Here is a 26,718-nt window from a genome sequence, read left to right on the forward strand (position 1 = left end):
AAGAATAGAGGAACAGCTCCACAGTTTCTCTGGATAGCTAATCCTTTCCATGCTTGTCCTTATCACCCAAAACTCCTCTCGCCATCTCTAACTGCTCATCTGTTTGCACGACTAATGTCTTGTACCTCGCATCGCGAACACTGATATCTGTAACCACATGCTCGACCTGCTCCGCATTCTTCTCCTCATCGAGAGCGAAACCTAGGCACCTGACTCCATTCACTACGGCCTGCCTCAACTTCCCTCCCTTCTCACCAATACCCCCGGCAAAGACAAGCGCATCAACCTCACCATCCAATTTGGCAAAGTACGGTGCGACATAATTCAAAATGCGATCAACAAAGATGTCAAACGCAAGCTTGTCCTCTTTTCTCTCTGAAGAACTAATCTTCCCGAAATCCGTAGTACCAGTCAAACTCTTCCATCCGCTCTTTTTGTTCAGAATCTCTTCGGCTTGCGTAATGTGCAGTTTTTCGCTAGAACTGTGCGACGGTTTGCCAGCGCTATGCGTGTAGTGGAACATGAGAGAAGGGTCAATGGAGCCCGAGCGCGTAGCACCTGGTAAGCCAGCTAGGGGCGTCAGACCCATTGTCGTGTCGAGCGACTTTCCACCTTTGATGCAGCATGCCGAAGCGCCGGATCCGAGATGCAGGGCGATGATGTTGGTTTGTTCGAGCGGCTTGCTCAAGTGTGTTGCTACCGCCTTCGCGATGAAGGAGTAGCTTATGCCATGAAACCCGTACTTGCGCAGCTTGTTCTTGTGGGCAACGGTTTGGTCGATTGGGTAGGTGCATATGTAGTCTGGGAGCGTATTGTGGAAGGATGAGTCAAAGTAGGCAATGTTTTTCGCGTGAGGGAGGATGTCTGCCACGGCTCGGACGATGGTGAGAGCGGGTGCATTGTGAAGAGGTGCTAGATCCGAGAGTTGTTCAATGTGGTGGTATGTTTCTTTGTCAATGACCTGGCTTCTGGGGTAGTCTCCGCCATGCACTACGCGATGGCATGTGAAATGTATGTCTTCTTTTCGGTTGAGCTCGGGAAGACCTTGGTCGTTGGTCAGGTGGTCCAATATGTAGCGGAATCCGTCTTCTTGTGAAGTGACATGCTCCAGTTCTTGACCATTAATCTTCTCGTCTCCGCGCTCGTACTTTAGCTTCGAGGGCGGCGCGGTAAGTCCTTCGACGGTAGCTTCAGCGAGTTGTTTCGGTACCGAGGAGCCATCTTCTGGAGTCTTGTAGACGGATATCTTGACGCTAGAGGATCCTGCGTTGATCGAGAGAATAATCTCAGGCATTGTTGTGGTTGTGGACCGTGCAGATAATGGTCTCCAATATGGCAATGGTATTGTTGCTCTGACAATGCTAAAAGCGATCAGGAAGTTTGGTATTCTACCAGAGCTCGAGCGCAGCAGCTAGGTAGTTCCAAGGTGGAGTAACAATGACGTCGTTGGCAAAAAGGAAAAGGACAGTCGAAGTAACAGCTTTCTTGAGCAAACCAGCAATCAGACACACTTTGGAGCACCTAAGGCATTACGCTATATACATGTATATCAAAACTCGATGTCGCGATTTGAATGACTTGGTGGAGCGTGATGTGGCTGAGGAGGCGATGCTAGCAGCGACAGCCCCGCCATTGCCTCTCGCGCGACCAGCCCTCGGCCAGCTACACCGCCGCCTACACGCGCACCACACACCTTGCACCATGCAGTCGCTGCCAGACGCGCGATCGCAAAGCTTCGAGGAGCTCTATGGGCCCCCCGAGAACTTCCTGGAGATCGAGGTAGGCTTGCCAGAAGCTGCGATGCCCCGATGCTGTCCCGCCGCCCTGCTCACAATTGTCGCGTGCACAGGTCCGAAACCCCATGACACACGGTGAGTAGACGGCACATGTTGAGCGCGCGAGCGGGGGCTGATGCGCTGCCTAGGTGTCGGCCGTGGCATGTACACGACGTACGAAATCGTTATGCGCACCAACATCCCCGCCTTCAAGCTCAAGTCGTCGACGGTACGCCGTCGCTACAGCGAGTTTGAGGCTTTCCGCGACATCCTCGAGCGCGAGTCGGCGCGCGTTACAATACCACCGCTGCCGGGCAAGGTGCTCACCAACCGCTTCTCGGACGATGTCATTGAGCACCGACGCGAAGGGCTCCAGCGCTTCCTCCAGATTGTCGTGGGCCATCCGTTGCTGCAGACGGGCAGCAAGGTGCTGGCTGCCTTTGTGCAGGGTCAGTAGCCATCCAGCGCTGCGACGGCAGTGACGACGACGACGACGACGACTAACATGCAGCAGATCCCAACTGGGACAGACACGCGTGGTAGACACGCCTGACCCGACTACTGCAGAGGGCGGCTACCAACACTTGATATCAGATTGCCGCATTTCCTGCGGTACGGAGCAACGGGCGTTCTTGTTGGGCTTTCACGTGGGGCTTTGTGTACCTTGTCACGAGTAGCAGCAGCGAGCCAATGTCTATAGTTCCATCATCATCCCATGCAATCCACGCAAACGTCCATGGCTGGGGACGAGCGCCGGCTTCAGCGATTGCTATCAACTTGACATCAGCGGCGACCCTCCTCCGCGCAGCGCTAGCGATGCAACGAGCAAGGCGCGGGGGTTAGTAACAAGCAAAAGTTTTTGGCAGCCGAACCGTCTTAACCCTGCATGTTCCCGACCTCGTGGCTCCGTGCATCTTCTACCCATCTTTCTAGACTTCATCCTATCGCAGACAGTACTTGTAGTCATGGGCATCCCGTCACAACCAGCGTCCAACGCCATCATCTACCTTACCCTGGGCGCTTTCCTGTAAGCTCACACCAGCGACTCCGCGGGCGATCAGTGGGAACGAGGGCACTAACTGTGTGGGAATAGAGTGCTAGGATGTTACGTCGCATGGCGATTGCGACACCAGTCCAAGACTGAATGGCTGTCTAGTAACCGCACACAAAAGGGTTAGAAAACCGTCGCATCGCACGCTTGCAGCCAGACTTTGGCGTTCCTGCCCTACAAACAAGAGCAACTGGCTGACTTTGCGGCCTAGGAGTCCCGCTCGCTTTCAACTTCATCGCTAGTGGTGAGTGCATTCGTGCACCCAGCGTGCTTCTTGCCACGTGAACAAGCAGCGGCAGTATCGGCTTTTCCATCGTCGCCGCGACGTCCGGCATTCGACGCTGATGGCGAGATGCTTCAATTTAAAGCAATTCGTGTCTCCATGCTTGGCCAAAGCTGGATTACAATCCTCTAGGTTCGTATTGAGATCTCTCACAGGAGCCACTTCCCTTTGCTACTGCGGCCTTGTAGAACTCGTTGCAGTTCCCCATCGCATGTGGGTACATGGGAGGTGGTCTTTTGTGCGGCTACACTGCGGGCGCCGAACCAGAGCTGGGCTCGAAGCACGCCTGGCCTTCTGTCTTGTGCGTAGTTTTGAGCCTGGTGAAGGGGAAGCTGAGAAGTACCGTAAGAACTCGATCAAGATAATACTTGCGTGAGGAACGTGCTGCCGCTACTTTCCCCCTTTGCACCCCCCTCCCAATTCTCCTTCGTGCAAACGGCTGACCTAGGTTTCTTCTTTAATCACAGCTCTCGGATCCGGTATCTTGTTCACGTACCCTCAGATCGCTACCATTGCTGGTGTACAGGGTCTCTTGGTTTACGCGCTATCATCGTCCCTGCCCTTATTGGTCTTTGGCGCGTTGGGTCCCATCATTAGACGGAAGTGTCCTGAAGGCTTCGTGCTGACAGAATGGACAAGGCAGCGCTACGGAGCTATCGGAGGACTCTTTCTGAGCGTCTGCACGCTCATCACCATGTTTTTGTACATGATCGCTGAGCTCTCGGCCTTGCAGCAAATCGTCACTCTACTCACGGGCTTGAACGGTCTTCCGGTTGTCATTGTGGAGTGCGCTGTTACTACCATCTACACCTGTAAGATTTGTTGCAACTCTAACTACGAGCATCAACTAAAACTTTACTTCAGCACTCGGGGGCTTCAAAGTCTCTTTCGTAACCGACAATATCCAGGGCGTTATGGTCATCGGCCTTATCATCATGGGCGTCATTGCTGTCGGCGTAGAAACAGACATCGACCGCTCCCTCATCGACCAATCCCGATACCTCGAATCCAGCCTCCTAGGCTGGCAACTTATCTACATCCTCCCTGTCGCCATTTTGTCAAACGACTTCTTCCTCTCAGGCTTCTGGATGCGTACTTTCGCCGCTCGCACGGACAGGGATCTCTGGATTGGTGTCTCACTCGCCAGTATGGGCGTACTGATCATCCTCACTCTGCTAGGCGTGGGAGGAATGCTTGCAGCCTGGTCTGGTGCGTATACCATTGGCGACGAAGAAAACGGCTCTTTGGCCTTCTTCTTGTTGCTAGAACGGCTGCCTGCGTGGGTTGTCGGTGTTGTTCTCGTCATGACCATCTCGCTTTCCACTGCTGCATTTGACTCTTTCCAATCGGCCATGATCAGCACGGGAAGCAACGATTTCTTCCGCAACAAACTCAACATCTGGATCATCCGCGCGTGCGTTGTGGCGCTCATCTTCCCTGTTGTCGTCGTGGCTCTGCGCAGTCCCGATATCCTGCAAATTTTCCTAATCAGTGATCTTGTCAGTGCAGCGGTTGTACCTTGCCTCGTCATCGGGCTGAGCGACAAGTTTTACTTCTACCGGGGTTTCGACTTTGTTATTGGAGGCCTTGGGGGTATCTTCACCATCTTCTTATTTGGGCTTGTCTACTACAATGGCGATGTCACTCTAGCCGGGAACTTGCTGTTGTTGGAAGGTGGATTGTACGCAAATGACTGGAGCGCTTTCGGTGAGTGCAAGCTATTCCGGCGCCCATGACGATTGCTAACAACGACGAGGTGCTTTCGTAGCAGCGCCCTTCGGAGGTCTTCTTTGGGCTTTTGCTGCTTGCGCTCTCCGCATCGGGTTCCTCTGGATCAAGGCCAAGTTTCAGGGTCGTCGCTTCGACGCGTTTGACCGACCTCTTCCACGAAACATCGATAGACCTGGTGCTTTCGACGAGCACGATGGTGAGGCTGTGGTTGAGCATAGCAGCATCGAGAATGGCAGCAACGGGAAGTTCTTTTAAGACCGTGCAGATGTGGAGGGTAAAAGTGAGTAAGGGAGTGCATGTGCGAAGTCAGGATGACCAAACAGATGTAAATAATCGGGTTTTGCATTCTTGACATGTACCATACATAAGAGGGAATGAAAGAGGCAGCAAAGGGTGTTGGTCAAACCACGGAGAAGTTGGACATTCGAGCTCGTGGTAACAAGTACGGGGAAAGATTATGATCAAGTACGCGGTGGGAATCTATACGGATGAGTCGGATCGTAATTTACTCTCACATATAGTGGAGAATGCCTGTGAATACAGCGTGCTTGCTACATACAAAGAGGAATTATGGCAGATATCTGTAACCGAGATGGAGGAGCTAAGACGCAGCATCCAGAAGAGACACGGGTGGCGTCGCGTGGAGCTGAGGTGGGGGCGGGGCAGCTTGGCAGGGTCCATGACGGAGCCTCGCGCTGTTGGAAATATCTGACGTTCCAGGCACCAGACGTCTACAAGAAACGTTTGTTACCACCCGCCTGCACTTTGCACACTCTGCCGAATCTTCCCAACAGGCGTTTCCTCCACACCACCATCATGCAGATGCCAGACATGCCCGTCAACGTCCCAATCGACGACCCCAACGCCGACACGGAATGGTGAGTCAAACCACCATCAGGTGATGGCGAAAGACACAGTACTGAAACTAGCGCGTCAGGAACGATATTCTCAGGAAACATGGCGTCATCCCCGAGAAGCCGCCATCGCCGACACCCATGATTCAGGAGGCGCTTGAGCAGGCTCGCGAACTCGCACACGAGAACCGTTTAGAGGGCAAAGACATGGACGAGCTGGCCGAGCTAGAGGATGAAGAAGACGACGACTTTCTCGACTCGTACCGTCAAAAGCGCATGGCCGAGCTTGCATCGATAAATACCGCTTCGGTGTACAACCAAGTCTATCATATCCAGAAACCCGACTACTCTTCCGACGTTACCGAAGAGAGCAAAAAGGCATATGTGCTGGTCTTGTTGACGAGTTCGACGGGCACAAACACCGAGTCAAGAGTCATGATTGAGCATTGGAGGGAGTTGGCAAAGAGATTTGGCGATGTCAAGTTTTGCCAGATGAGGGCGGATTTGTGCATCGAGGGGTACCCGGATAAGAACACGCCGACGGTGCTGATCTACAAGGACGGGGATATCAAGAGGCAGATTGTTACGCTGATGCAATTGAAGGGACCGAGGACAAGTGTACAGGGTGGGTCGCGTCCCTCAACTCCTGACGGCAGTCCTGCATTACGGTGTGTTAACTTGCTATGACAGATCTGGAAAGGCTTCTCGTTGATGTTGGCGCCGTCAAATTAGGAGACTCGCGCCTCCAGAAGAAGAGAGACGACGAGGACGCCAACCCTAGCAGGATAAGACAAGGCAATACCGCAGGAGACGACGACGATAGCGACTGGGACTGAAGGCGCACTGATTGGGTATTGTGACGGCTTATTGCCTGGTAGGGTTGTTGACGTCCACGACGTCGACCTCAAAGCTGTCTCCCGGAGATTTGCTTTGTACGCGCCGTATGAGGAACGTCTGGCATTGAGACATGTGTTGGCTTTCCAGGCAGTAGTTGCCGATGGCGGATGCTCGCTTCGCATGGACGTATCAGATACTGTGGCGCCTCGATCGGTGTTGAGTAGATACATTCTGGTCGTGGACTGACCCCTTACTGGTAGACTTGTTCTACGCTGCTGGTTTGAGGTACGAGCGTTGAAGATGGGGAGTCATGTTCTCCGGACACGGGAGTGTTGGTGGTGAACAAGTCAAGATGAAGAAATTTGGATTTCTGAGAGTCGACTTGCTACGTGGCAGGCTGGGGCATGGGCAAACAAGCACATGGCGTAATAGAATTCTCGCCTTATCTAAAAAAAAGTGTGTTCTCTCATCGCCATCTGTCCAACACTGGAGCGCCCGTCTTGTGGGAAAGCTCGTGCAGCCACCGGACGCCGAGCGCCCAAGGCCCAAAACGCAAAGCCAGCGTCGCAGCGCAAAAGAATAGTAAAAGACGCAAGGGGTATGGAGGCAGCAGTCATATGAGCTCATCGCCGCCGCAACGGCGCGACTCGTCGACTGCTCGCCAGATGGTGCTCTCTTCAAAGACGGGGCCGTGGCCGTCACACTTGGCGGAGCCTTTCAGGCGCTCGCACACGTCGGCCACGTCAACCAGACCCTGCTTGACGAGCGGATGTTGCTGGATGAGGTCCCAGGCCTGGGCAGCGGGGACCTCTTTCGCCCCGGCGCGGGTGCGTGGATGCTCCTTCGCGGCCGTGTTCACGACGGTGGCGTTGGTCAGGGACTCGACACGGTAGCCCGTGGCTGTTGCTTCGTCGTCGTCGCCGTCGTGGCCATGGTCGTGGACAGGCAGATAGGCGCCCGGTGAGGGGTACGTGGCGGAGAGGGGGCGCGAGGCCGAGGGGGAGCGGCGGGTGGTGGCGCGCAGGATGTCGTTTTCGGTGCGGGCGCGGTCGAGGGCGGCCTTGAGGCGGTCGTTGTCGGACTGCAGCGAGTGGGTGCTGGACTCGAGGGCCGAGAGCTTCGTCTCGAGCTCCTTGACGTGGCGCTCCTTGCGCTCGCGGAAGGCGCGCTGGCTGGAGAGGCATGAGCACGGGGGCGCTGGATGGGGGACGGGGGCGGGACACGTACGCTGCCCTGTTCTGAGCCTTGCGCCTGCTCTGCGCCGGCGTCAGGCTGTCCTTCTCCTCGCTGCTGCTGCGCGCCTGCTGTGGCTGGCCGTCGTCGAGGTCCGCGCCGAGCCCCGAGTCTACGCTGTCGTCTGTCGCGCCAAAGTACGCGTGGGCCATGGCTGCTCGATGTTGCTGCGTGCAGCGTCTGCTAAGTACTGCCTCGACGCACCGCCTGCAGTCTCACACACGCAGCCCCTCGGCACTGTCAGCACCAGCCTCCGTCGCTCGCCGCAGCACCCATCGTCCCCGACGCCTTCACCTCCGCCAGCAGCCCGTACGCCCGCGCTTACACGTCGGCATTGGGCGCCGCCAAGGCTTTCCGAGTTGCCGGGGGGTCACGCCAAGCCAGCGAGAATTTGCATCTAATCTTATCAATCAGCTGTCCCGAGCCGCACTATGCTCCATCCAGCACCGAGAAGCTGTCCGTTTGCTTGTACAGTAGTAACGCGTTCCGCACTGGGAAATCACATGAAATATGCAGCCCGCATTCTTTTCACCTGCCGCCCGGCGCTGGTAGATAACCGTTGTTGCACATCATCTCCTCGCAACACTTGTGCCCACCAATCCACCAACCACCATGTCGCATCACCACAACTTGGACGTTGGCAAAACTGCGCTATTCAACACAACCGCGACCGGCGCCGATCTAGCCTCCCCCACCGCATTACCAGACGCAAAGTCTCCAGGTGTCGCACGCATCGAAGCCCTCAACGCGCACACGTCCTTCATCAACCGCTGCTGCATCTTCTTCGGCATCTTCCTCATTGCGTATGCGTATGGTTTGGATGGGACGCTCCGATACACCTACCAACCATATGCCACTGCGGGATTCCAACAGCATTCCACCTTGGCTACCATTAGTATGTCTGGTGAAATCTGTAGTCATTCCGAGTCACCAACGCTAACATTGACCAAGATGTCTTGAGGAGCGTCATCGCCGCTGCTGCGCAGGTAAGTCTTAGAGTCTGCTACCACGTATAAACCCATGCTCACTGTGTGCTCAACAGCCTACTGCGGCTAAGATTGGTAAGTTGAGTCTTCACACCGATCAAGATATGAGAAACTAACTCGATGGTCACAGCCGATGTCTTTGGCCGCATAGAAGTCGTCATACTCTCCATGCTCTTTTACATCATCGGTATGCACACACCAAACTGGGAGCTTAGCGTTGTGCTCTGGCAGTCGTACTAACACGACCAAAGGTACCGTCATTGAATCCGTCAGTTCAAATGTCGAGTCCTTCGCCGCAGGCGCAGTCTTTTACCAAGTGCGTGCTGCAACAACGCCAAACGGACAAGACCAATACTAACGGGTATCCTACAGATTGGCTACACGACCATCATCGTGCTCATCGAAATCATCATAGCCGACATCACCTCCCTTCGATCTCGACTCTTCTTCTCATACATACCTGCCGTTCCATTTCTGGTAAGCAATATAACCGTACGCTCCGGTTTAGCTTGTTTCTGATGTTCGGTAGATCAATACTTGGGTCAGCGGCGATGTAAGTCAAGCTGTGCTTAGTCATACCACTTGGCGATGGGGGGTAGGCATGTGGTGCATCATATACACAGTGTGTTGCATCCCTCTAGTCGCTTCGCTCATGTGGTCCAGCCGACAAGCTAAAAGGGCCGGCGCATTCGATGCATACCAAACACCATACGAAGTTCATGGCGGTACCAGGAATTTGCTAGTCACTCTCTTTTGGCAAATGGACGTCCCCGGCGTCGTGCTGCTTATTGCGGTATTCGGCTGCATTCTGACTGTAAGTCGACATGTGTTAGCACCAGACGAGATTCCGATTTGCTGACCAACCACGAGCCTTTCACCATCGCAGGTGGCGCGCAATCGCAATGGGGGACTGCCAAAGTCATTGCTCCTCTTATCATCGGCTTCATGTGCCTCCCCGCCTTTGTCCTCTGGGAACGCAGAGCACCTCATCCAATGCTCCCGTTCCATCTACTGAAGGATCGTGCGGTTTGGGGTGCTTTAGGTATTGCTTGCACTTTGAACTTTGCATGGACCATGCAAGGCGACTTCCTGTACACTGTACTAGTCGTCGCATTTGATGAATCAGTAAAGAGCGCAACTCGCATCAGCTCTTTGTACAGCTTCTCCTCGGTAATCACCGGATTGATCCTTGGTGGTGTTGTATTCAAGGTCCGCCGCTTGAAACCTTTCATCGTCGCCGGAACTTGTCTTTTCGTGGTAGCTTTCGGTCTTCTAATTTACTACCGTGGCGGCTCTGGCGATTCGTTGCATTCCGGCATCATCGGAGCGCAGATATGCTTGGGCATTGCAGGAGGCATGTTTCCATATCCTGCACAAGCCAGTATCCAAGCTGCCACAAAACACGAGCGTAAGTTTCTTCCATGGCAACTCACGCTAGTTGAAGCGACAATACTAACTACCCAAAACAGACGTCGCAATCGTAACGGGCATTTATCTCGCTACCTACAACATTGGCAGCGCGCTTGGTAATACAGTCTCAGGTGCTATGTGGCAGCAGATCATCCCAAATGAGTTGGCCCGTCGCATTGGCGATCCCTCGCTCGCAGCCGTCGCGTATGGTGATCCGTTTGCATTTGCAACTCTATACCCAGTGCAAACCCCAGAGCGTATCGCTGTGATACAGGCATACAGACACGTGCAAAAATTACTCTGCATCACGGGTATATGTCTTGCAGTACTTCTTGTCGCTTTCTCGCTAGTCATCCGGAACCCGGAGTTGGGCAAGGACCAGAGCCTGAAGCATGCTGAGGAGGATGCAGAAGTCAATTGCTCGGATAGTAGGTCCTAGTGTTGAAGTTTAGCACATGTTACACGCTAGAGTCAGTACCGACTGATCTTGTTGCATATACGAGGGTCCAGGTGGTGGTGGAGCGGACTGACATCATCGTCGTCTACGGATACTACCGAGCTGTTGAGCTTCTACTATAAAGCAACAAAGAGACAGATGATTTGGAATTACCTCTAGCCCATCGGTGAATCTACATCGTTTACTCGTATGCCACAATGTTACTGCGAATATACAGGTCCGAGGTCACTCGCGAAGAGACTTCAGCCTTGAGCGCGAAGCCCAGAAGACAGAAAGCTACTTGTGAGATGAAAGGCGACCAAGAGCCTGATGCAGCCCTACCAAACTCGATCTCGAGTCCCCGACACATAGCAGCCCGCCTCTCGATCACATCCACGACAAACCGCCGCCCCTTGTTAACGACATGTGTATGGTGCCCGGCGAACACGAGACATCAAAAATCACTGCAGAAACGAGTTTGCGAGGCGCACCATGATCGATGTCGCTTTGGCTGTGGTCGGAGCGACGATGAACGCCCATGCCTTTGTGCGCACACTTGGGACGATCCGAGCGACCAAGATCCCTCACGTGCATTCCGACGCCGGGTTGACCTCAAGGAATCCAAGATAGCTTGGTAGCACAGGCTTCATTGCGACTCAGTTCTAACCCGCCGAAGATCGTGGGGCTCCTGCGGGCTGCTGGGCCGTGCGTATCACGCAGGCTGCAAGAGTGCTGTCCCGGCCAATGAATCCTCCCTACGGCGTCTACCATGTTGCAACGCCTGTATTGTCAAACAGCCTGGTCGAGAAAAATGCGCAAAGCAGCCAGAAACTTTGATCGCGGGGTCTTGCAAATATCTGCTTGGGCATGGACGCATACCTAGACAACGACTTCTTCGGGACCTCGGGAGCCTCCGACTTCGGCAGTGCGCTTCGCAGAGTGCGGCTGCATCTTTGGTTTGTGCGAAAAGCTCAGGAGCATTTGGATGAACAGCACGTCCTCACAATATGCATTCGCTTCTTCTACGGCAAGGATTTGTCATCGCTGCCTCCGTTGTTGGATCATGCCACTCCGCTACCAGGTTGTTCGGGCGTTCGGTCTAAAAAGAAAAACCGAAGTCTCCCGTATCCCGGACATCAGTTTCGCCGCCGTGTGTATGAGGGCCTTCCAGATACCGCCACGAACCTGGTTACGGAAGGTCGATAAGCATTGGTGTCGTATCCACGGTTGTGCTAATTGCGACGGCAGCACATCGCGCCATCACGGCGCCACGAAAAGCATGCATGACATCGCTCAGGGCCGAAAACGACATGCGCATGTCGGATCTTCAACCGAATGTATGCTACCAGCAAGTGACAACTCTGCTGCTAGGTTGAATCCTTACGGTTTACCTTCTGCCTTCAGAATCCGTTATCTGTTGACCCAATACCGAAGCACAAGCAGAGAACAGATCGTCCAAGAGTGTCAGTCACTTGGCTCGAACCAGCTGCTTTGAGCTGGCTGGAGACATTGCATAACGCATCTTATGTGCAAGCAGGTATGATCCGAACTATGCGTGAATTGTGTGGTAAGATATGCTAGACGAGACAGCCAAAGCTCCCAAGATACCTCGACATGCGCGTCACCTGTAGCTTTGCTCTCATACCCATCTTCCACCCCTAATCTCTGGCTATGGCTTCCGGTCTGCCTCTCGAGCCTTGACTATGAGTGGCGGCTTCAGCCAGAAAGAGTATGTTTGTTGATCCATCCAGTCATCACAGCTTTCGTTGAGCTCGAAGTCGAAGTCCCACAACAAGTGGCCCAAGGCAAGCCTCAACTCATAGTGTGCCAGACTGTAGGCGGAATTAGGCCTCTGCATAAAGGTGACCAGGGTAGTGGACTTACTTTCTTCCAAGGCAGGCGCGTGGACCGACTGAGAAAGGGTTGAACGCGTTCTTGTCGTCCTTCTCAAACTCCACGGAGCCTTCAGGCAACCATCTCTCTGGAGCGAAATCGTCTGGTCGGACGAAGTTTCTCGAGGAGTGAAACATCGGATAGTGGAGTATAAACACCGTGGCGCCCTTCGGAACATACTTGCCACAAATCTGCATACCGGCTGCTGGTACCAACCTCGCCAACGTCTCCGGAGCGCCAGGGTAGACTCGCATGGCTTCGTCTAGAACTGCGCTCATGTACGCTAACCTCGGCAGTGCCTCTATTGTCATCGCGTCTTTCGACTTGAAACTGTCATAGATCTCTTGCTTCAATCTCATCATGCAGTGGGGATTCTTCAAAAGTAAATATAGCGTTCCCGAAAGCACTGTTGCCGTAGTTTCTGACCCTACCACCATGAAGAGAGCGGCATTGCCGACCATTTGATCCAGAGAGAGGCTCGCTTTCTTTCCGCCAGGTCCACCGGTGATCAGACCCCAGAGATCTGGACGATCGGTCTTTCTTTCCAATCTTTCCTTCACACGATCTTCGGCGAACTTCATGTGCGCATCTCGCTTTGCCTTCATCGATTTCGGGACCAAGAGCGGCAGGATCTTTGACGCAAAAGGAACGTGGTAAAATACCACGATGCGGATGGTGACTACTTTGATCGTTGCAACTATCACACGAACCCAGCTGTTGTATTCTGATCGCTCCAATAGACCCAGAGAGGTGCCGAAAGCTAGATCACCCATAACGTCGAAGGCTAGGAAGTTGAACATGTCTACCATGTTTGTCTCAAGACTCTGATCAGCGCGCGACTGGACAGCTGCTGTCAATCTGTTGACGTGCTTGAGTAACAGGGGCTCCTGCTCCTTCAGTGCCCGGGTGGAAAACCCTTGATTGAAGAGTTGGCGTTGTTCTCGATGCTTCTCGTCATCCAGCACGTCGATGATGCCCGGCTCTCCCGACATAGGTGGAGGGTTAGCAAGAGGGTTTTTTGGCAGCGGCTTGCGAGATGTGTAGGTGCCTGTCCCATGGATGTCTTTCGAAGTCAGCGTCGAGAAATATGTATGCGGAAGAGGCCATGTTTACCCTTCCATGCATTGCTAGAGGTGTAGCTCAATTCCCAGGGACTCAATCGCACAATTGGCCCATATTGCTCATGTAGACGGTGCGCATCAAACACCGTAGTACCCCTCCATCTAGAAAGAATGCGGGGTATAGGAGATGCTCGCCATAAGAACGGACCGGGGTAGTGTCGAAGTGGATGGATGAGAATATTGTACGACAGCCATCCTGCGATGGAGGTAATCTGATCACGATTAGAATTTCTACACCCTCATCGTACGAGTGAAGTAGCTTACTGCTACCGAAAAAATGCGTAGAAAGAGTAGAACAACTGTCATGATGAGATACACAATGCTTGGATGGCACAGAGTTGCTCCGAGGGAATCTGTGGTGTGTACAGAAAGACCATGGGCATTTTTTAGCCAGCTTCATTGCTTGTCCGATCAACCAAGGCATGCACTGACCGCTTCTCAAGTGCGATAAGGAATGTCATTTTCCTCGATTGGCATCACGCGACACCTTCTTGCCTTCGGTAGTTTTCTGGATACACACGGTCTTTACTCGGCGTCTCTTCGCAAGCACCGTATGCAACCCTATACTTGATCAAGACAAGTGGAGATGGCTGGTTCCACAGCGTGTTACAATCTAGAGTAGCTCCTAATCTCTATATCGTGGGGGATGTAAGTAGGTCCGTTTCAAAGAATGCTAGGAGTGATGAGTGAGCGAGTCTTGTGTACAATGAATCGCATAGTAGAGTACGTTGTATATAGTTATCACAGGAATCATAGCTCGCGAAACAGTCTATATACCAGCTGGTTCAACATAGCGAATCGTTCGTGATTCCGTAGACAGTTTAGGTATTTTTCGATATGCGCAGCCAGTCTGATCATTTCGCGCCTTCTGTGGCGTTCTTTTGCCCTCAAAGCAAGGCCCCCACAGAGGCGTACCTCGAGCAGCTCCAAAAGTACATTGTTGAAACGCCCCTACTCCTCCCATTTGCAGAAGCCATCACGTCGTTGACGGACACATGGACCATACTTTGTGACGGCCACCCGGACATAGCCAAACTCAAATCGGGCAAGCGACATGTCGTCAGTCTGAAGCGATGGATAACCGACGGAATATCTGGGCCTGTTTCAAGCTCTATGTCCGGTATTCTAGCGTTGCCGCTGTTGGTCGTTATCCAGATCTGCCAGTACTTCCAGTTGCTCGAGTTGCATGGTCTCACGCACGAGCGAATGCTGGCAAGCCTGAAGAAAGGTGGCGGCGCTCAGGGATATTGTGGAGGTCTTCCTACAGCCTTTGCTGTTTCTTGCGCCAAAGACGAGGAGGAGGTGGTCCATCTTGCAACCAAAGCTTTACGACTGGCATTTGCCGTTGGCGCATTTGGCGAATTGGGTGACGACGAGTTGGTGGAGGGGGCCACGACCATCGCAGTACGCCTGAGAACTCCTCCGCAAGGAGATGAGCTTGTGGCAGGTATTCCTAGAGTAAGTTGGGATTCTTTTCGTATTCGCTGCAGGGCCTCTCCCCTGTCGGTCTTTGGACTTGTGTCACAGGAACATGACTTCCACCGAAGCAAACAAGCAGCATTTAGCAATTCCATTCCTGTGTAACAGCTACTTACAACATGCAGTGCTACATTTCGGCGATCACAGACCCAAAAACGATAAGTATCGTAGGCCCTGTGCTAGAGCTCGAGAAGGTGGCAGAAAGAGCTCGTAACCGGGGTTTGCTAGTCACTGATATCCATATCCGTGGCAAAGTGCACAACCCGGAGAACGCGCCTTTGGTCAAAGTGCTGTTTGACATTTGTCAGGAGCATGACGGCATGATGCTGCCTGATGCTAGTCAGCTGCGAGTTCCTGTGCGATCGAATTTGGATGGCAGCTTGCTGCATGATTGCTCGCTGACACACGAGGCAATCAACACCATCCTCGCTTCTCGATGCGAGTGGTATCGGCTTTTGAAGGATGTCGCACAGGACCTAGCGGGAAGTGGTACAGACGCCCATACATTTGCTTTGTTCGGCATAGGAGACCCAGTCCCCCTGATGCCGTTCCACAACGCTCGCTTGCGGATATCGAAGATGGAAGTCCATACCACTGTTCAGGGGGCCAGGTTGGCTGAATACAAGTAGTAGGTAGCCCCAACAGGCTGACGCGACTAGCGCCGCGCTAACACATCACGCCAGCCCGGAAGACGCCATTGCCATCACTGGTGTTTCATGCCGACTCCCACGAGCAGCCGACCTCGAAGAACTATGGCAGCTCCTCGCCGCTGGCACATCGACTTGCGAAGAGATCCGCCATGACAGGGTTCCGATGCGCGAAAGCTTTCGCGCGTTGCAAAACGACAAATGGAAGCCGAAGTGGTTCGGCAACTTCATTGATGGGGTCGATGAGTTCGACTGGGCTTTCTTCCGCTCGAATGCCAAGGAGGCTGCCAGCATGGACCCTCAGCAACGCATCCTCTTGGAACTGACCTATCAAGCTCTGGACAGCGCGGGCTACCTCCGCAAACATGTTCGCGAGAACGGAGACAAAGTCGGCTGCTTCGTCGGCGCAAGTTTCATCGAGTACACGGACAATACGAGTGCCCATCCACCAACTGCATATACAGCGACTGGTACCATTCGGGCATTCTTGTGCGGCAGGCTTAGCTATCACTATGGCTGGACTGGACCGGCGGAAGTCATCGACACGGCCTGCTCCTCTTCGCTTGTCGCCATCAATCGTGCTTGCCAGTCCATCTGGTCGGGCGAGTGTCCTATGGCTGTTGCTGGAGGAGTGAACATCATCTCCGGAGTTCACAACTATCTGGGTCTTGGCAAGGCCGGCTTCCTCAGCCCGACCGGTCAATGCAAGCCTTTCGATCAAGCGGCTGATGGCTATTGCCGTGGAGATGGTGCTGGAATGATCGTATTGAAGCCCTTGAAACAGGCGATGGCAGATGGTGATCCAGTTTTAGGCGTCATACCGGGGTCGTCCACCAACCAAGGCGGTTTGTCTGCATCTTTGACAGTCACTCAACCCTCGGCACAGGTTGAGCTATACCAGTCGATTCTCGAACGTGCTGGAATGAGTCCAAACCATGTGTCCTACGTTGAAGCCCACGGGACCGGCACACAAGCAGGCGATCCTCTTGAGGTGAGCAGCATCAGAGACGTGTTTGGTGGATCAGATCGTCCAACCAAACTCTATCTTGGTTCTATCAAAGCCAATACTGGCCACGCAGAGTCGGCGGCTGGGGTCGCTGGACTGCTCAAAGTCATCGCTATGTTATGGAAGAAAGCAATCCCGCCCCACGCATTGTTCAAATCTTTGAACCCCAAGATTCCCTCATTGGCCCCGGACAAGATTGTCATCGCAAAGAGCCTGGAACCATGGGAAGTACCCTTCAGAGCTGCGTGGGTGAACAACTACGGCGCGGCTGGAAGTAACGCATCGCTTGTTGTCTGCGAAGGGCCTCGGATGAGCTCTAGCAAAGCGTAAGTGTGAATCTCGCTCCTAGAAAGCTAAGCCTAACCTATCTGAATAGACCCACTCAGCTGCCTGCGGGTACCCACTATCCAATCATACTCTCAGCCCACACAGTTGAGAGTCTGAAGGCTTACGCAGCTGTCCTTAAATCGTATATCAGCCAAGGAGATCTGAGCCTCTCGAGCCTTGCTTACACCCTATCTGAGCGGCGAAAGCGCCATTCGGTGGCCTGGATGACAACAGCTTGCGACATTGCCGGCTTGCGCACCGAACTCTCCACGGACATCTCGTCATGCAGCATACCCCAACCTTCGAAGCGTATCGTGCTTGCATTCTCCGGCCAAAGCAAGCAGAATGTCGCTCTATCGAAAGCGGTTTACGAGTCAAATCCCAGGCTACGCTACTACCTCCAAGAGTGCGATCGAATCCTCGTCGCGCTTGGAACTCCATCGATCATCCCGGCTATCTTCCAGACCACCGTCATTACCGATCCAGTTCTGTTGCAGACAGCTACCATGGCGGTCCAATATGCTAGCGCTAGGTGTTGGATCGATGCTGGCGTGCAGCCCGCTTGCGTCATTGGACACAGCTTCGGAGAGTTGACAGCAATGGCCGTATCGGGTGTGCTCTCTCTTGAAGAGGCCCTCAAACTTGTTACTACCCGAGCCCAGCTCATGGTGACTAAATGGGGACCAGAGAGAGGTACTATGCTAGCAATATTTGCGCCGTACTCTGTTGTCGAACGTGTCATTGATGCAATCGGTGGTGAATCCCTAGAGATTGCTTGCTTCAATGCCACTAACAGCCACGTCGTAGTTGGCACCAAGATTGCGGTGACCAATGCGGAAAGACTGCTGGTTACTGACCCCTTGTTCAAGGGTGTCAGCAGTCGGAGAGTCGATGTAACTCATGGCTTCCATTCCGTCTTCACCGAGCCACTTCAGAAAGACTTCATGGAGTTCTTGAAATCATTGGACTTCAGAGAAGCTTCTATTCCCATCGAGCCATGCACAAAGGTGCACACTTCATTGATCAATGCTGAGCATGTTGCATCACATCTTCGCCAACCGGTCTACTTCATCGACGCCATTCAGCGGATAGAAGAGCGCCTGGGAGGCTGCATCTGGCTTGAAGCAGGATTCGATTCATCCATTATCCCCATGATTAAGCGTGCGACAGCTGAACCGGAGATTCATTCATTTCTCAACATCAAGACGGCTGATGTTAGTCAACCTACCAACGTTCTCTCTCAAAGTATCATCCACCTCTGGAAGGAAGGGATCGATATCACCCCATGGGCTTTCCTGTCTCCTTCCGAAGCTGGTTTAGAACCAGCATGGCTACCCCCCTATCAGTTTCAGAGAACCAAAGCTTGGCTCGAGAATGTTGATAGAGCTACTGAGCTTCAGCGGAGTTACGAAAGTCTTGGCTCGCAAAAGCTCGAGACCGCTTCTGTTCCGATCCCTGTTCGCTTGCTGCATCATGCTGAGTCTACTAGCAGTGCGAACAAGTTTGTTGTCAATAATTCGGCCAGCCGCTTTCGTGAGGTCATCAGTGGCCATGCAGTCCGTGGTCGGCCGCTTTGTCCCGCTTCCATGTACATGGAGTGTGCGGCTATGTCAGCTCAGATTCTGGGTGCAGACCTCGGATCTAAATCGCTAGCATTTGAGGACCTATCATTCGAATCACCGCTAGGCGTCGACCTGGATCGCAACGTCAATCTGACTCTCGAAAATATTGACAAAAACGGATGGAAGTTTGTTCTTTCGAGCTCTTCCGGGCAAGCAACCAGTTCCCACCGCGCAACTGTTCATGGCAGGGGTCGGATGGCTCTAGTAGAGAATCCTCGATTTTCTACATACAAGCGGCTCATAGCTGACCGCCTTGACTCAATTCGATCGAGTCCGAGCTCGGAGAAACTCAACGGCGGACGAGCCTATAAGCTGTTCTCGAAAGTTGTGGACTACGCCGACTTCTTCCACGGGATTCAAAGTATCGTCATTGACAACAACGAGGCACTAGCCGACATCCGTATGCCAGACAGTCATCTTGGGGGCAATGAAAGCGCAGTAACGAAGTATTGCGACACTGTGTCCATTGACGCGTTCATTCAAGTCTCCGGCCTTCTCATCAACAGCAGCAAAGTATGCCCACAGGGTCAGGTTTTCGTAGCTTCCGGCCTCGAAAGTGTCACGACGTCAAAACATTGCGACTTCGACACTCACAAGGAATGGGACGTCTATGCCATTTTCACTCTCATCGATGATGTGCATGCGACCGGCGACGTTTTCGTTTTGACCAAAGACGGCGAGATAGCCATGACAGCTATCGGTGCCAAATTCCATCGTCTCGAAATCTCCAAGCTTGAGCGAACGCTTGACGCAGCCAATGGATCAAGATTAATCTCTAAATCGGGTTCATCTCTCTCTCTTCGCGAGAACTCTAGGCCCGCTATGCTCGAGAGCCCTCCGCCATTGACGCCCGATGGCGCTTCCAACTCATCAAGTGCTTCATCGGTGGCTGGCGACGAAGCCAACGAATCAGATGATCCGTTGAGGGCGATGATCTCCGCATATACTGGCGCACCAGCAGATTTCATTGCCTCAAACACTTGTATCGGTGATCTTGGTATCGATTCACTGGCGTCGGTCGAACTCTCGGACGAGATTAACGACCGTTTTGGGAAGATTGTGTCGCCTGGCGAGCTTCTAACCGTGAGCTTTGGTGCATTGAGCCAAACCATATTTTCTGGCGTCACCAAAGCCGACCGAAAGCAAGTCTCACCAGTAATCACGCCGACGGCTAGATCTCCCTCCCCGGTCTCTAAGACATCCAAAACCGGATTAATGCCTCATTCAAGCCCGGAGGAAGGTGCCAAGGACTCTATTGGTAGGACTCGACGCGCGAAACTGTTCGAGCTTATATCAGATCTTTGTGGCGTTGCTGTCAGCCATATCGAAGATCACCAACTTCTTCAGGACCTCGGCTTCGACTCTTTATCCACCACAGAACTCGTTTCCTGCCTATCTGAAGAGTTCAACGTCGATATCAATGGTATTGATAGCCTCCTTGACGTTTCTGTCAAGGATCTGATGCACTTGGCTGGACTTTCTCCAATGAAGCCAAGTACCACCCCACTTTCGAAGCCGTTAAACTCACCTGTGCTTGATCCACCCATACACCATTCTATCAGAACTGCCGAGATTACGGATCCGTTTCAATCTCTCTTGGAGGCGGAGTCTTCCTTTGAAGATTATGCCCGGTCTTGCCAGTTTACAGAGTATCTAGCAAAGGTCTCTGCTCGTCAGGATGAGCTTCTTCTTGCTTACCTGATTGAAGCTTTCAAGAAGCTAGGGATTGATTTCAAGGCCATTGCGCCGGGCCAGAAGATTCCCGATTTCGGATATCAACCTAAACACAGTAAGGTAGTGCACAGGTACTACGAGATTCTCCAAAGGCATTCTGTCATCGAGAAGAAAGACTCCGGATATATCCGGTCATTTTGTTCACCCACCCTTCCTCCCAGCTCGTTCCAGCTTCTACGCGACCTCATCACGGACCACCCAAATTATCGCTGTGAGGCTGAACTCATGGCTCTCACCGGACCGAAGATTGCAGAATGCTTGATGGGTGTGGAGGACCCTGTTAAGCTGCTCTTTGGCACCAGCACGTCCCAGGAAATCGTTGGAAGCTTCTACACTCAAGCCCCTATGTTTGCCACTCTGACTGAGGTTCTTGTGGACTTCATGGTTCGATTAGTCAAGAAGGCAAACGGGCCAGTTCGTATCCTCGAGGTCGGAGCCGGCATGGGAGGGACTACCAAGCGGCTTGGTGAAGCACTAGGTGCTCTCGGCCATTCCATTGAATATGTATTCACGGACATATCTTCAACCCTGGTCCGAAACGCTTCTAAGAAGTTCAAATACTCGTGGATGCAGTTCAGAACGCTTAACCTTGAAGTCGAACCGCCTACAGATATGGTTGGCAGGTTCGACGTCGTCATTAGCACGAACTGTGTTCATGCAACCGCCAACAGAACTGAAACCTGTCGTCGTATCAAGCACATGCTCAATCCGCATGGTGTCTTGGTGCTCTCAGAAATCACTACGATCTTCGACTGGCACGAGGCTGTTTTTGGTTTGCTGGACGGTTGGTGGTTGGCGGTCGATGCCACACATGCCATTCAACCCGCAGCAGTCTGGATGAACTTCATGCATCAAGCTGGGTTTGCAAGCGCCACCTACTCTCAAAGCACAATGCCGGATTGCAATCTTCAGCGGCTACTTATAGCGTCTGTGAAGCAGTATCCGGAACCACAGCGTCACAGTGACTTGCCAACGTCTGGTATTGACACAGTTGTTTACAAGGTCGTTGATGGTATTGAGATAGAAGCCGATGTCTACTTGCCGAACAGCCCTCCAATTAGCTCGATGCCTGTAGGTAAATGGCCCTCCGCACGCGTTGCTGTTCTGCACTAAACGTCTGGCAGCATTGATGATCCACGGAGGTGGCCACATGACACTTTCACGCAAAGCAATCAGACCAGCACAGACAAAGTTCTTGTTGTCGCACAACATTCTTCCCGTCAGCATAGACTATCGGTTGGTTCCAGAGGTGAATGTCATTGACGGACCGTTTTCCGACGTACGAGATGCATACGTTTGGATCCAGACAAAGCTCTCTGCTATCGCATCTCAATACGGCATCTCGATAGACCAAACTCGCATAGTTTCGATTGGGTATTCAACGGGTGCCCATCTCGCCATGAGCCTTGCTTGGACTACCAAAGCGCTCGACATCCCGTCACCAGCCGCCATATTGGGCTTTTATGGCCCAACCGACTTTGAAACTGGGGCTCTGGAAAGGCATCAGGAAGAGCAGTCTTACGGAGAGTTCCCTGCCCGCAGAATGCGACTTGAGAAAATCATGCAGGCTCTGCCGCGGGCACCCGTGACGAACTATGGCACCATGATGGATGGTAGTCGATTGGGTTGGATCAAGCCCGGCGACCCACGCTCTGAGCTCATCTTCGCGGTTCTCAAGGAGGGCATCGGGCTAAACGTTCTGCTCTACGGCCTTTCTCCTAAGGCTCTGGCCCAAAAGCCTGACCCAGAGCTTGTCAGAGCGATTAGCCCAATGGCGCATGTGCGAGACGGCTCCTACAATGTCCCCACATTTGTCATTCATGGGCTACACGATGAGATTGTTCCGTTCAAGACAGCCGAATCGTTCGTAAAGGAGCTGGACAATTCTGGAGTTGAATGTGGCTTCTTACCGGTTCCTGGAGTGAAACACATCCATGATCTGCATCTCAAGCCGGGAAGCAGAGAGTGGAAAAGCCAAGTAGAACCAGGATATCTGTTCCTGTTCAAGCATCTAAAGATGTCCTTTTAGGTAGACTTATAGTCGAACATGGTCACTCATCTCTTGTCACTGCAACGAATGAATCACATATCTGGTAGAGTCGATCGCCCTTTCTGGTACCATGCATGCCCTCGCAAAGCAGAACCTGGTTGTATTTCGATAAGTTGCGTAGCCAACCATGCAGCGGAGCAAATCAGTAGGCGCTCTCGGTCCTGATGTCAATACCGAGGTTGAGAGTACAAGCAAAGGTGGCCATTGCGTCAAGAAGGGTGTCTCTTATCTTCGCACACCGCTTGCGATGTAGGTGCATACTATCCAGAGCTAGCATCGTATCTATTGCGGACCGAATGTAAAAACGTACACCTCACATTTCGGCGACACGAAAATTGGACCGAGGAACCGGCGAACGGGCAGATCAACATTCAACCTACTCCGAGAGTCTGGTGACATATGGTGCGGGGCATGGTGTACCGGACACATGCAGCTAGTACGCTACAAGAAAGTCTCAAAAGGTAGCTTATGGCCCACTACGTCTCATGGTCACGCCGACGTCCAATCCACCATTGTTATCCATCCTCCGGCCTTCAGAAATGAGCACAGCCATAATCTCCGAAACGAGCAACATGTCCCCGAAAGGCAGAACGAAGATCACTCGAGAAGAAGAAGATCAGATATGGTCTTGGAACGCTTCACTTCCGCCAACTCCTCACTTGACTATCACCCAAGTCTTCACCAAGCAAGTCAGCTGCTCCCCTGACGCGCCTGCGGTGGACGCACCAGACGGTACACTCACATACACGCAATTGGAAGACTACTCTACGCGTTTAGCTCAACATCTTCATACTATACTCGATGAAGCCACTGCCGGTGAAATCATCCCGATCTGTTTCGACAAATCCATCTGGCTAGTTGTCTGTATGATGGCTGTGTCGAAGGCGGGGATGGCGTACACGACGCTGGACCCTGGCAACCCAACGGAGCGGTTACATGCGTGCCTGGCCACTATAAGTCCTCGAGTAATGCTTGCCGAAGAAAAGTTCAACGAGAGGTTTCCGCGCGAAGTTGTCAGCAAGGTGGTCATCAATGTGCCAGAACTTTGCAGCAGCGATTCCGAGAGTGGGATGATCGGAGTGATAGACCTGCCAGTCGGCCTTCCGAATGATCTCGCTTATGTGTGTTTCACATCAGGATCGACGGGACTACCTAAAGTGGTTCAACATACGCAAAGCAGTGCGGTCTCTAATGTTATCCATGGTCATGGTTACGCAGCTAGTAGCCGCGTTCTCAACTTCGCCTCCCAGGCTTTTGCTGCGAGCATTGTCACGACTTTGAAGACGCTTTGTAACGGGGGTCTATTGATCCTACCACCAGAGCGAGAGCGCATGGGCGGTATAGCGAACTTCATCACCAGGAAGAAAATCACTCGGACCTTCCTTACACCAACGCTGCTGAACCTGCTGAAGCCAGAGGAAGTGGATTGCTTGCAGTTTTTGACCGTAGGGGGTGAGCCCGTAACTCAGCGACTCATCGATATTTGGGCGCCGCGGGTGTCGCTTGTGGAGGCGATTGGCATGACGGAGGGCGTGGGTATTGCGAACGCCATCGATGTCAGCGGGAAGAAATGTAAAGCTCGCCAGTTTATGACGGGTTGCGCATGGATCGTTGACCAAGACGATGCGAATACACTAGCGCCGATCGGGGAAACGGGGGAACTTCTTTTTGAGGGACCAGCGCTATTCCAGGGATACCGCAACGATCCGGAAGCTAATACGAAGGCATTTATCGACGGGCCACCTGCATGGGCGAAAGTGAGGGGGGAGATGAGACCCAGAGTGATGTTTCGAACGGGAGATTTGGCAAAGTATATCGAAGATGGCGTTGTGCAGATTGTGGGAAGGAAAGATACGCGTGTCAAGTTACATGGGCAACGCTTTGAGTTGGGAGAGGTGGAGAAGTTGTTGTTGGACAGCCTCCCATCGGGTGTGACGGTCGCAGCGGAGATAGTCGAACCGACAACCGGAACTGGGCCAATGCTCGTCGCTTTCATACACGGGCTTGCAACAGACTTCTCTCACGAAGTCAGGCAGTTGAGAGAGAGATTGGCGGACAGTCTTCCGGATCACATGATACCGCGCGGATTTGTGGAACTCAAAGAACGGCCGTTAAACCCGTCTGGCAAACTCGATCGAAAGCTACTGCGGAGTCAGGCTGCCAGGATGTCGTTGGTTGATCTGGTGAAGCATGTTGGCGCTCTAAGCAAGTCTGCGCCAGTGACATTGCAGGAGCGAACGATGCAACGTCTATGGGCCTCAGTGCTCGGCCTTCCTGTAGAGTACATCGGTTTGCAGGACGATTTCTTCCATCTTGGAGGAGATTCCTTGCACTGTATCAAGCTCATCGCACAAGCACGGAAAGAGCAGGTCATTCTGTCAATCGAAGATATCCTGGTGAATCGAACTCTCCAGGCTATGAGTACATCGGCAAGGTTCGAGGTATGCGCTCAGTCGACTACGCTAGGCGGTGAATATACAGCGCACACGATAGAGACAGTCGCACCGGAGATCTCACAAGATGATGTCGACGCTGTTGCTCTGGCGACGGACTGGCAGGCCTGGTGTGTCGGGCAGGGTCTGCTCAAGTCACATGGCTGGCATGACTACATGATCTTCAAGTTCCCCAAAACACTGGATGTTGGAAGGTTGCAACGCGCTTGTCAACAGCTCATAAATCGACACGCCCTCCTACGGACGGTGTTCGTAGTGAAAGCAAGACAAACTTTCCAGGTCGTTCTCAAGGCCAAGGCTTTCCCCTTCCGGTTCACTGTGGAGCAGTCTAGTGACAGTCAGAATATGGACGGGCTTGTTAAGGAGATCATTCAGCAGGATATGAAACGACACCGTCAACTCGGCGATACTTTGGTAGCTTTTACCCTTGTACATGATGCCACGACTAGCACAGCGCAACTGGTCCTTCGAATCTCCCACGCCCAGTACGACGCGCTCAGTCTCGACACATTGTGGCGCTCGCTCGAGGCTTTGTATTTTGACAGACCATTGGAAGTCATTCCTTTCACCGACTTCTGCGCAGAAGCAGTCTTAGCAAGCAGGAATTCTGAGACGTTCTGGAATACAGCTCTGGCCAATAGCTCGATGAGCGAAGTTCGTGCTCACACTCGCCCTAGCGTGGACTGCCCTATGAACGGCGCCGTCAAGATTTCCGTTCCCTTGGTAGATCTGAAGACTTCGGGTTACACGAGCGCAACCGTTGTTCTTGCCTCATGGTCGATCGTGCTGTCGAAGCTTACGGGTCAGGACTCTGTCGTATTCGGGTGCATCATTTCTGGAAGACACATGATGATGCCCAACGTATCGGATATCCTCGGCCCATGCATGAACGTCATACCTTTGCGCACGGATGTCGTTTCAACCGCAAAAGCTTCTTCGCTTCTCGATGCGACTCAAAGCAACTATCTGAAGTCGCTGCAGCATGGCCATATTGGACACCATCACATCATAGAGAAGTGCACCAATTGGCCTCGATGGACACGATTCTCGACAGTCGTGAACCATCTCAGCTTCGGGTCGATCGAGCAGCCATTTCCAGAACTTGGCGGGTGCGCATTCGATGTGTACGAACCGGAGCATGACAAAGCCGACCTATGGCTACAAACATCTGCTCGCGACAACAAGCTAGAAGTCGAACTGAGATACTCGCAACAGGCTTTCTCGGAAGATCGGGTTAAAGCGGTGTTGAGCGGCTTCGTTCAAACTTACGAACAGCTGCCTCATTTATTGGAACAGAAACTGTCAGACATCCTTGCTCAATTCGATCTGGCTGCATTCCAGCACAACCTGGTCAGCCCCCGTCAAGCTATGAAGCAGGCATCAAGGCCTGGGACAGAAGATACAAAGATCTTGGAGGAAGTAGTTTGTTCAGCTTGGGAGTCGGTGTTGGGATCAGACTTCAGGTCGTCTCCTGGTTTCACACACCAAACTCCGTTCTACGAAATATGGGGCAACAGCATTGCTGCTGCCGCTCTTGCTTGTGAATACTCCAAGCGGGGATTTGCTACAAGTATTGAGGAACTGCTTGATTTCCCGTCTGTTGCAGAGACTATTGCTCTTCTCTCAACCCGCACAAAGGGCGATGCTGAGAAAGTCACTTAGCCTGCTGCACAACGAGCTTTTTGACATAGATAGTGCATTCATATCACAATAGACGTCGGCTTTTGATGAAACCTCGAGTATGAACCAATGTCGTGCTACAATGAGATGAAGATGTTTGCAGCCTGGAA

General features: G+C 52.8%; 9 protein-coding genes across 9 annotated transcripts; 6 read left to right on the forward strand and 3 right to left on the reverse strand.

Annotated features, from left to right (window-relative positions):
- Positions 1-37: 37 nt before the first annotated feature.
- On the reverse strand, positions 38-1,294 carry J4E83_000087 (uncharacterized protein; the record flags this gene model as incomplete). Its single annotated transcript, XM_049327052.1, has 1 exon — positions 38-1,294. One exon carries the CDS (start codon positions 1,292-1,294, stop codon positions 38-40), a length of 1,257 nt encoding a protein of 418 aa, XP_049193197.1.
- Positions 1,295-1,701: 407 nt separating this feature from the next.
- SNX3 (Sorting nexin-3) lies at positions 1,702-2,318 on the forward strand (the record flags this gene model as incomplete). The annotated part of the gene is made up of 4 exons (XM_049327053.1): positions 1,702-1,779; positions 1,850-1,871; positions 1,925-2,224; positions 2,290-2,318. The coding sequence occupies 4 exons, from the start codon at positions 1,702-1,704 to the stop codon at positions 2,316-2,318; spliced, it is 429 nt and encodes a 142-aa protein (XP_049193198.1).
- A 1,705-nt stretch (positions 2,319-4,023) lies between these two features.
- On the forward strand, positions 4,024-5,095 carry J4E83_000089 (uncharacterized protein; the record flags this gene model as incomplete). Its single annotated transcript, XM_049327054.1, has 2 exons — positions 4,024-4,816; positions 4,866-5,095. The coding sequence occupies 2 exons, from the start codon at positions 4,024-4,026 to the stop codon at positions 5,093-5,095; spliced, it is 1,023 nt and encodes a 340-aa protein (XP_049193199.1).
- Positions 5,096-5,656: 561 nt separating this feature from the next.
- On the forward strand, positions 5,657-6,530 carry J4E83_000090 (uncharacterized protein; the record flags this gene model as incomplete). Its single annotated transcript, XM_049327055.1, has 3 exons — positions 5,657-5,718; positions 5,778-6,319; positions 6,385-6,530. The coding sequence occupies 3 exons, from the start codon at positions 5,657-5,659 to the stop codon at positions 6,528-6,530; spliced, it is 750 nt and encodes a 249-aa protein (XP_049193200.1).
- Positions 6,531-7,144: 614 nt separating this feature from the next.
- Positions 7,145-7,916, reverse strand: J4E83_000091 (uncharacterized protein; the record flags this gene model as incomplete). The annotated part of the gene is made up of 2 exons (XM_049327056.1): positions 7,145-7,703; positions 7,759-7,916. The coding sequence occupies 2 exons, from the start codon at positions 7,914-7,916 to the stop codon at positions 7,145-7,147; spliced, it is 717 nt and encodes a 238-aa protein (XP_049193201.1).
- Positions 7,917-8,376: 460 nt separating this feature from the next.
- J4E83_000092 (uncharacterized protein) lies at positions 8,377-10,599 on the forward strand (the record flags this gene model as incomplete). Its single annotated transcript, XM_049327057.1, has 9 exons — positions 8,377-8,659; positions 8,716-8,750; positions 8,807-8,825; positions 8,881-8,937; positions 9,002-9,066; positions 9,123-9,227; positions 9,280-9,303; positions 9,621-10,158; positions 10,220-10,599. The coding sequence occupies 9 exons, from the start codon at positions 8,377-8,379 to the stop codon at positions 10,597-10,599; spliced, it is 1,506 nt and encodes a 501-aa protein (XP_049193202.1).
- A 1,666-nt stretch (positions 10,600-12,265) lies between these two features.
- J4E83_000093 (uncharacterized protein) lies at positions 12,266-13,481 on the reverse strand (the record flags this gene model as incomplete). Its single annotated transcript, XM_049327058.1, has 2 exons — positions 12,266-12,428; positions 12,481-13,481. The coding sequence occupies 2 exons, from the start codon at positions 13,479-13,481 to the stop codon at positions 12,266-12,268; spliced, it is 1,164 nt and encodes a 387-aa protein (XP_049193203.1).
- A 966-nt stretch (positions 13,482-14,447) lies between these two features.
- J4E83_000094 (Type I Iterative PKS) lies at positions 14,448-22,454 on the forward strand (the record flags this gene model as incomplete). The annotated part of the gene is made up of 5 exons (XM_049327059.1): positions 14,448-15,068; positions 15,215-15,714; positions 15,773-17,068; positions 17,119-21,500; positions 21,550-22,454. The coding sequence occupies 5 exons, from the start codon at positions 14,448-14,450 to the stop codon at positions 22,452-22,454; spliced, it is 7,704 nt and encodes a 2,567-aa protein (XP_049193204.1).
- Positions 22,455-22,960: 506 nt separating this feature from the next.
- J4E83_000095 (NRPS) lies at positions 22,961-26,590 on the forward strand (the record flags this gene model as incomplete). Its single annotated transcript, XM_049327060.1, has 1 exon — positions 22,961-26,590. The coding sequence occupies one exon, from the start codon at positions 22,961-22,963 to the stop codon at positions 26,588-26,590; it is 3,630 nt and encodes a 1,209-aa protein (XP_049193205.1).
- Between the last annotated feature and the right edge of the window lie 128 nt (positions 26,591-26,718).

Source organism: Alternaria metachromatica (assembly GCF_023757995.1).
Source record: "Alternaria metachromatica strain BMP 0045 chromosome Unknown scaffold_1, whole genome shotgun sequence".
NCBI classification, from domain to species: domain Eukaryota; kingdom Fungi; phylum Ascomycota; class Dothideomycetes; order Pleosporales; family Pleosporaceae; genus Alternaria; species Alternaria metachromatica.